Below are 9,295 nucleotides of genomic sequence, written 5' to 3' on the forward strand. Positions count from 1 at the left end.
TCGGAAAAAAAAAAAAAAAAAAAAAAACCCGCATGAAATAGCAATACACTTGATTGATAGATAAAATGGAGGATGACAGTCCAGCTATAATGAAAAACTGTTTTGGGTTCATGGAATCAGTCAACCAGGAGGCAAGGATTTAGGAATACTTAATCATACCTAACAAAAACAGATTAAATGGAAAATGAAATGTAGAGACAAGCAACATCTCTCAAATCCTATGAAGTAAACCTCATGAATCTGTTGGTTTTCTTTCCAATCATCACCAAAAAATTGTTCATAAAATGTATTCTACATTAGACTTACTATAGTAAGCTCCAAGGCAGTGGAAACCGCCTAAAATTCTATGAACCTTTTCAAAGATCTTCGACTGTGGGACCATGCTGGTTTCAGAAATATCTTTGTGCAAAGGAGCACTTTATCCATGACAGACCAGTAGGAACATTTGGAGACACCCTAAAGAGTCATAAGATTAACCTGTCAGGGAAGCTTTTATTGAGTACTGCGGTCACCTTCTGTCCATTTACTCCAGTCCTTGTCTACGTTCTTCTGAGCCCAGACAACCGCCGCACGTGCAGCTTGAGGGCCCCCAGGTAGCCCTCTTTCATTCAAAGTATCAGCCATGTCAATGAATGGGATGACTAAGAGCGTCCCTGGACCCCCATACTCGGTGTGCATGAAATTGCTGAAGATCTGGTGTGAGAGCATTCACAAGAAGACATTCATCACTTTGACAATTATCAAAATCTAAGATGGCTTCTATTGATACATACAAGAGCAATGCCAGCATGAAAAGCTACATTTAAAATTGTAAAATTGCAAGTGCAGATGTGTTGCATTACCAGGATGATTGAGCATGGCGTCTTAGTGATTTTGAAACTAATTTACGTATAAATAACTCATCAGAAAATTATTTAGCCTCCTTTACAACACTTTCAACAATGTTCATGCACGTCTGATGCCATGTATACAAGAAAATGGATGACATTGTCCAGGGTCAATCAGAAGGTAAGAGAATTTTTTTTTTTTAATGATCATGATGGTCCGGGAAGGAAAGACCACAGCAGTTAATGAGATTTTAAAACTTAACCAACTACCAGAAGAATTATGACGAATCTCACCGTGAGGGAATGACCATGATGGTAAAGGTGCAGCAAGAAAAGCTCCAGCAAATGACAGAAAAGGTGGGCTCCATAAACAAGAATTAAGGATCAAAGCTATAGGAGGAACCTCGAACATGCAACCAGAGGGGGTCAAAGGACTCTTGACAGGCATTTCTCATCACAAAAATGAAAAATCAAGGATGAATAAGAGGGAAGATTAGCAGCTAATGTTGGCCCTGCTGACAAATCAGAGACAGGTGGAGTGTGTGCCCACAAAGCGAGCCACTATGATTACCTATATATATATATATATATATATATGGGGAAAGTGATTGTGAGCGGCCCCTCATATATATATATATATATATATATATATATATATATATATGAGAAAAGGGTTCCTGCGCTCGAGCGTAGATAGCTTATCTGCGCTCGAGTGCAGGAAACAGGGGTGAGGCCACATTTGGGGGGGGGGGGGTTATCCTAAGCATTCATTTGGAAGGTCCCATCATGGATGGGGTGTGTACCAAAAATCAGCTTTCATTGGATCACCATAGGGTGTCCATTTGTGGGGGTGAAAATGGACAGATACTGTTTGTCCACTAATCTGCCCATTATTTCACCCCACAAATGGACACCCTAAGCTGATCCAATGGATCTGTTTTTTGGTGGACACCCTATCCATGAAACGGCCCATCAAATGAATGCTTTGGATCCCCCCCCCCCCCTCTCTCTCCCAATGTGGCCCCACCCCTGTTTCTGTGCTCGGGCGTAAAAACCCTTTCCTCTCTCTCTCTCTCTCTCTATATATATATATATATATATATATATATATATATATATATATATATATATATGAGGAAAAGGATTGTACGCTCGAGTGTACCTAACCTTAGGTACGCTCGAGTGCCAAATCACATGGGTCCCACATTTTTTTTGGTCATCTAAACCATTCATTTGCAAGGCCTCATCATAGATATGGTGTGTACCAAAAATCAGCACCATTGAATCATCCTAACCCCTCCAAAACTGAAGGGCAAAATGGGCAGATTTGTGGACAAACAGTGTCTGTCCATTTTGACCTCCACAAATGGATGGGTTAGGATGATCCTATGGAGCTGATTTTTGGTATGCACCCTATCTATGATGGGGCCTTGCAAATGAATGGTTTAGATGACCAAAACAAATGTGGGACCCATGTGATTTGGCACTCGAGCGTACCTAAGGTTAGGTACCCTCGAGCGTACAATCCTTTTCCTATATATATAGGCAAAGTTTAAAATTTCGGTTTCGGACCCTGAAATTTTGAAATTTCGGTCGAAATCTGGTACAAAAATCGAAATCAATATTTTATTCAATATTAAATTTCGGTCGAAATTTCGGTAAAATATTAAATTAATATTTAAAAAAACAGATTTTTTGGGTCAAATTTCGGAAAAACCGAAATTCCGAAATTTCGGCTGAAATAAATGACCGTTTCGGTTTTGAGTGGTTTCGGTGTCCGTCTCCACCGAAATCCGAAATCTCGGATTTTGGTCGAAATTTAAAACCATGTATATAGGCTAGCAGTAAGTGAAGGATGATGATTTAACCAATGATTATTAAGATGGGGACGTAACAGCCAGTGGTGATTCATAGGAAAAGGTTAAGTAGATATTGAGAAGTGGCGGCAGAGGTCAATTAAATGATCCGGCAAGAAACATGCAACTTAGCTATAAGCCAACTGTGATGACAGGAAGGAAGAACTTACATGAGAAAAATCATGGACAGTGATTGGGATTGAAAGAGATAAAGATGATACGGGGGCAGTCACGCATATGAGAGAACCCATGACTAAGAGGCATTGCAATTGGTGGTAAAATACAGAAAAAAAATATTAGCCTTGGTAACTTGAATAAGAAAAATACTAGGCTATGTAACTTGAATATGGACATGTAAGGCATGAGACATTAAACGTGCTATCTTTCAAATCCTATAGAACACCCTCATTTTGTTCTGCCTGATCTGACATTAGTCAAAGGTCGTGTGTGCCAATGATGATCGTTTTTTTTTTTTGGAAAATGAGTAAATATATAAAGGAGACCAACGATCCAAAAAGTAAAGATACAACAAGGGCTGAGATAGCCCTCACAGAGTGAAAAAATACAGCTGAAGGAAGACAGGGATAACATAAAAAATCGCAAAGGATATCACGATTTGCTCCAACTTTAGTCAACTCATCAGCAATCTCGTATGCCGATCTACAAATGTGGCAAAAAATTTCTCCTTTTTGATGTATCGGATACACATGATCAAGTTAGTGAATCGAAATGGGCAAGTCGAGTTGCGAAGGGCACAGCAAATAACGAGCGCAAGTCACCTTCTACTTGAAACTTGCTTCCTTGAGTGGTCGATAGGCTGCTCAAGCCTTCCATTGCCTTTCCAGCTCTGGTCAAAGTTTGGCTTGAGTGCGTTAAGCGGGAGGGCATACCATCTCAAGCAGGCTTTACTTTAAGAGCCTTTATCATTGACAACATCATACCTACATCGAAGAGTGTCGGTCACCCAAAAGCATCCGAGGATGCTACGCCACACTTTATGGGGATACAAACACTGAAAGAAGAGGTGATTGGTTGTTTCTTTGCTTACATGCTATACATCTGCTTGGGATTCTTTTTTTTTTTCTTTTTCGGGATGTTGATAGTGTTGATGGTATCGGAAATCAGCATCCAAACAAAAGCAGGCCCCAAGGTGGTGCTGCAACCCTCCGACCTATTCTCCTAGGATGCAGGTTTTAACATTTTGTGCTTAGATATTTGTAGCTATGTCACAAATAGGTTATGAAGAGTGTCGAAATAGTGTAAGCAAGGGAAAATCTCGGGATATATTAAATGGTGCAAAATATCTCTGGGAGAATAATTCCAGAGCAATCCCGAGCTTTCAAATATATTATTTAAAAGTGCTTTCTAAAATCCTAGTCTTTTTTATCAAAGTCCAAAGATTTCCAAAGACCTACGGCTTGGATCTGCATGGGATTGTAGCATCATCAAAAGACCCATCTTCAAACAGCCATATCTCCTTCATCCGACATCTGATCAATGAAATTCTTGTGCCATTAGAAAGGTCCCGCCGAGCATTACGATGCCAAATTCAGCCATATCTCCTTCATCTGACATCTGATCAATGAAATTCTAGGCCATTAGAAAGATCCCGACGAGCATTACGATGCCAAATTGGTAAAGTATCGATCGAGGGTTCAATTCCTCGTTTCCTCGTTTGACGGATGTGTCTGGATTGATTAAATTGCATATCAATCGATGCCAAAGCCTGTAAGTTGCGGAACTTCTTACTTTGAAACCCTCCAAATCAATTTTGAAGCCATTATTTCCACTTGGCATTCTTTCCAAACACCATTATTGTTAAAATAAACACATGCTTGCTCGTTAGTAGATTTCTTCACATGCTGGAATTCCGAGCCTATTATCAAGCACATAGGTCTCTAATTTCCGATATGATATTTGCAAGTTTACATGGCCGTAACGCCTTATTCCTCGCCCACGCGAATGCGTTCGTAGAGTCGCTTGAAATGATTAAACGCCTAGCCCATAGTTTTAAAACTTCCCCACGTCATCATGGACTCCCCCGAGTCGACTCCCTTTTCCCTTGGCCGTGTTTTGCCACCGCGTTCTGCGTTTTGCCCTACATAGTCAATAAAAACTCCTTTGACTCTCCCGAGTTATGACCGCTTCAACCGAGTACTTGACTGGATCGTGCCGAGTCGACTAGTACTTTCTTGAACTGCGTTTTGACCCGCATCTGTGTTATAAAACACTGCTGGCAGTAGCAAACTGCCTCAAGCCCCAAAGGACAACTCTTGCTTCCGCCTCATTAGATTCACAAACTCCCGCCGGCCCCGAAAAAGAAAGCAATGTATGACCATTACTATCGAGAAATAAGCCTGTGGTAACGGCTCTTCCTCAATTGCCTTTAGAGCTTCCGTCGAAGTTGAACTTCACTCAACCTGACTGAAGGGAGGGGGCACATAGGAAGAGTTTTAATCTTCGCACCTTTTATGTGAATAATCGTTATGAAACACTGCTGGCAGTAGCATACTACCTCAAGCCCCAAAGGACGACTCTTGCTTCCGCCTCATTAGATTCACAAACTCCCGCCAACCCCGAAAAAGAAAGTAATGTATGACCATTACTATCTCAAAATAAGCCTGTGGTAAAGCTCCTCAATTGCCTTTAGAGCTTCTGTCGAAGTTGAACTTCACTCAACCTGACTGAAGGGAGGGGGCACATAGGAAGATTTTAATCTTCGCACCTTTTATGTGACTAATCGTCATCCAATTTCTTAGAATGTAGCCCATGCCGTAGCAAGAGAGATTCTTTCTATTTCTACCCTATAACATGAGGTCAATTTTGATTTCAGTCAAAATCATCCCAAACTGTCTCTTTGTCTTTAAAAATGTGGTTATTCCTCTCTTTACATAAGTGTGAAATCGCAACATACGATACCAACCTCCAACAGGCTTGTCCAGCTTTGCCAAAAGGTCTGCTACTCCAATGCAAAATGAAAGACTAGCTTGATTTTTGAAATACCCACGAAATTCCAAAGCTTTTAATGATTGAACGCCAAACACGGTGAGCAATGGAACAATGCACCATTCAAGGATTCTTCATCCTTCTTGCAAAGAATGCACTAGTTGGCAAGATGGATCTTCCTTCTCTTGAACCACTCACACGTATTACTTTTCTCTCTCCATAGTCCAAGCAAAGGACGTTACACGTGGAGGAGTCTCAAATCACCATATGCTTATGAACCCTGTGTCGGTCCTATCCTCCCTCATCAAACGGTCCAAAAATGAATGAACAGAAAAGGAGCTGAATCAGGGGTCCAAATTCTCTTGTCATGACAAGAGTGGGAACAATATGAGGAACAAAGGAAGCTACGAAGTGAAGAAAGGCTAACGATTTTACTCTTCCTAAGGTTTCTACTGAGCCTAGCCTTTTGTCCACCTCCAATCCATATAGTCACAAACTTTAGCCCCTCCATTGGTCACCAATAGGTATAGGTCCGAGAAAGCATGGCATAATGACACCTCACCTAACCACAATTCGACCTAAAATTTTGTCCCCTCCCTCCTCCCCACTCTAAACAAAAGGACTCATACTGACATTTCAGCATGAATTATAGCAAATGTTCAGCCTACCTTATCATAAAAAAATAAAAAGGAAAAAAGAGAAGCCACAGATCAGTTTATTAATATAGATTACCCTGGTAAAATAAAACCCAAGTGCACTTCCAATAACGTTAACAAGACAAACTAAAGTCTGTTCAAATGTTCCTGTACAAGTTCAGCAATCCATCTGCCCAAAGTAAGCAATTTCTTTCCCATCCTATAACCAACATAAAACCAGATCCATGTTGTTTCCCACTTCTATCAGAGCACATTATAGAAAACCCCAAATGGCACTGCTTTACTCTAGAAGATGTGTCAAGAAACTGTTTACATATATAAAATCATGTACCTTGCATCCCGAAAAATAATTAGTCAATTATACAGTACATCATACCCAGGGTCATGAACCTATCTGCTTCACCATTCCTTAATCAAACATGGTGATGAGACAGGTCCACGTACTCGTGAAATTCAATGATATGAGACCACCAATTCCTACACAAATTGCAAAACTTCAATAAAGAAAGAATACCTCTGTACATATTCCTACAACTTCTTCGACGGAATCTCCACATATCTCTTTCTTCAAAAGCTTCTTATGTAAATGGCTCCTAAACTTTTCAGTCTCCTGAAGACAAGCATAAAAAAATAAAATTAACAAGAAGCAAAATTCCTCAGCAGAAAGGAACATCTACATGACAAAATCTTCCTCGAACAGAATTGTAGTGACAACTAGAACTGAAGTGGTGCGTAGTAGAATTACAACTGAAGTGATGGGTATCAGCATTTCAACTTATCCAGAAATGTAAACTAATGGGTAGAGGAAAAATCATTTCATTCGCAAAACAAAACTAATTGGTAATTGAAAAGTTGCCATTTTCTTGCTTCTTTTCAATGAAAAAAAAAAAAGAAAACAGAGAAGAAACATTCGAAACTTCCAAAGAAAAGGGGAGTGAGGGTCTCACTTAATTCATAAAAAAATGAAAGCAATGATTGGAATACTCTGGCTTCATTTGAACAAAAGAAACAAAAATCGCATCATTCATAAGAGATAAATAAAGGGTACTTCAAAAGTCCATCATATTCTTGCTCCATTCATTCAAAAGGAAACCAAAGAGGAGAACATTACAAAAATCAACTATTAGGCCATGTTTGGATTGCAGGAATATTGTGGAAAAGTTCGAAAAAGAAAAACTATTTTTAAAAGTTCCTACTTTTTTTACACATGAAAAACAATAACTTGAACCAATCACATTCAATTTTTAGTTAGAGGGACCTTCAATTTATGATAACATCCCTCTAAATTAGCCATAATCATATCATTTTCCTCTAAATCATGAAAAGAAAAAAATCACCCTTCTTGCAATCCAAACAGGGCCTAAAGGGTAGTATTCCAACAGAGAAAGGAAAAAGGGGTAATTTATGGTGGAAAAATGACTTCATTCAAAACCAGAAGAATTGGTTAATTAAAAAAAAAGAAGATCTCTGTATTCAAGAAAGGAAATCATGGTGAGTTGGGCTTGAGCATGTAGGTCAATGGGAAAATCCTCCATGTCCTAATTATAGGGTCATCATGGGTTTCAATCAACTTATCACCCAATAATTAAAAAAAGGCTGATGATATTGGCACTACATTGTTTTGATAATTGCACTAACTCATTCTGTCTTTTATTATTCAAACAGGGGTAAAAGGTGCTTATAGTTATCAAAAAGCTGTCAAAAGCCAAATTAAAAAAGAAAAGACAAGCTGAGTTTGTGCAATCATTAAAACAAACTAGTGCCAATATCAGCATTCTAAAAAATCACTATAGAAAGAAATTGAGAGAAAGGACTTACGGCTTCTGCGAATTCGGGAATGGGGTCTGGAAATACATACTCTCCTGCTCTGCAAATCTGCTTTGGTAAAATGAAAAGGTAAGGAAGAGAAGGTGGGTTTCTTTTTAGAGGAAAAGAGCAGTCAAATCCATGAGAAAGAGAACAAGAACCGGCACTAACTGTAAACGAAGAAGAAGAGTTAAAGAGAAGAGGAAATGAAGAGGGAAGAGAAGGTGGCGTTTCTCTGAGGAGGACATAAGGATGAGTCGACAAAGAAAGAGCTGTATTCCAACCCATCTCTCTAATCCTTCTCTCTCTAATCCTTCTCTCTCTCTCTAATCCATCGAGGGGAGATATAAACTCTCTGAGAATGTTATCGGTTCATCCTACAACCGGGTCATAGTATGAACCGCCCGGTTCTTCCTGCTCGACTCGGGTCGGTTTTAAAGGCTATCCCTTTTCATCACTTGGGAGTTGGGACACCCACAATGCAGTTGGGTGTCCCAAGTGATGAAAAGGGGCGCATTTATCATTTCCCTTTACCTTTATGAGAGCAAAAAATTAGGGGAGCACCAGACCCGAGGAACCCATTTTCCCAACCCGACCCAACCTGAGTTTTTAAGCTTAAAAAATAAATATATGTAAAAAATGTTGGGCTTCACTTGGATCGGGTTGCCAAACCCTCAACCTTAACCTGACCCGAACCCAACCTAGGTTGGGACCCAAATCTGAACCTGAGCTGACCTGGCCTTTTTTCGGGTTGAACTTGACCCGAGTTGTACCCCTACAAAAAATTCGGATAGGATAGTCTTCACTTGATATTTAAGGCAGTGGCTCCGTTCATGCTGGCCCTATTGGATAAATAGCGGACTGTAACATTAGACCCACATAAAACCAGATCCATGTTGTTCCCCACTTCATCTGATACGAGAGTTAGCAATGGCAATGGCAGATCAGAACTTGTTACAATTGAAATTATTTTTTCAGAGCATAACATTTAATGGTAATCTGCAGCATTCATCTAGTGGGCCACCACTGTTGCAATTGTTATTAGATGATTCTAAGGCATTGATTAGGGGGGGGGGGGGGGGTTATGGTGCTCTTACTGACATCCCCTGACCCTGTCCGATATCCATTGGGGTCTGTTTGCCAGCACAAAAGCCGGGTGGCTTAGGGGTTTCGCTTGGCATTTGGATGCCACATCAGCTAAACC

General features: G+C 40.0%; 1 protein-coding gene across 1 annotated transcript; it reads right to left on the reverse strand.

The window, feature by feature from the left end:
• Nucleotides 1–57: 57 nt before the first annotated feature.
• Nucleotides 58–8,667, reverse strand: LOC143856729 (protein PLASTID REDOX INSENSITIVE 2, chloroplastic-like). Its single transcript, XM_077367009.1, has 3 exons — nt 8,104–8,667; nt 6,800–6,895; nt 58–693 (listed from the first exon to the last, which is right to left on the reverse strand). The coding sequence occupies exons 1-3, from the start codon at nt 8,377–8,379 to the stop codon at nt 493–495; spliced, it is 573 nt and encodes a 190-aa protein (XP_077223124.1). The 5' UTR covers nt 8,380–8,667; the 3' UTR covers nt 58–492.
• Between the last annotated feature and the right edge of the window lie 628 nt (nt 8,668–9,295).

The sequence above is a fragment of the Tasmannia lanceolata genome, unplaced genomic scaffold (assembly GCF_043159265.1).
Source record: "Tasmannia lanceolata isolate RefF3 unplaced genomic scaffold, GAP_Taslan_0.1 ptg000023l, whole genome shotgun sequence".
NCBI classification, from domain to species: domain Eukaryota; kingdom Viridiplantae; phylum Streptophyta; class Magnoliopsida; order Canellales; family Winteraceae; genus Tasmannia; species Tasmannia lanceolata.

Bases quoted from the DNA above. Each gene is read 5' to 3' on its own strand.
- LOC143856729 (XM_077367009.1), bottom strand. From the start codon at position 8,379: ATGGGTTGGAATACAGCTCTTTCTTTGTCGACTCATCCTTATGTCCTC. The intron at 6,896-8,103 runs GTAAGTCCTTTC...GCTTGTCTTCAG, and splicing joins TTCCCGAATTCGCAGAAGCC to GAGACTGAAAAGTTTAGGAG. The intron at 694-6,799 runs GTATTCTTTCTT...CTCTCACACCAG, and splicing joins TTGTAGGAATATGTACAGAG to ATCTTCAGCAATTTCATGCA.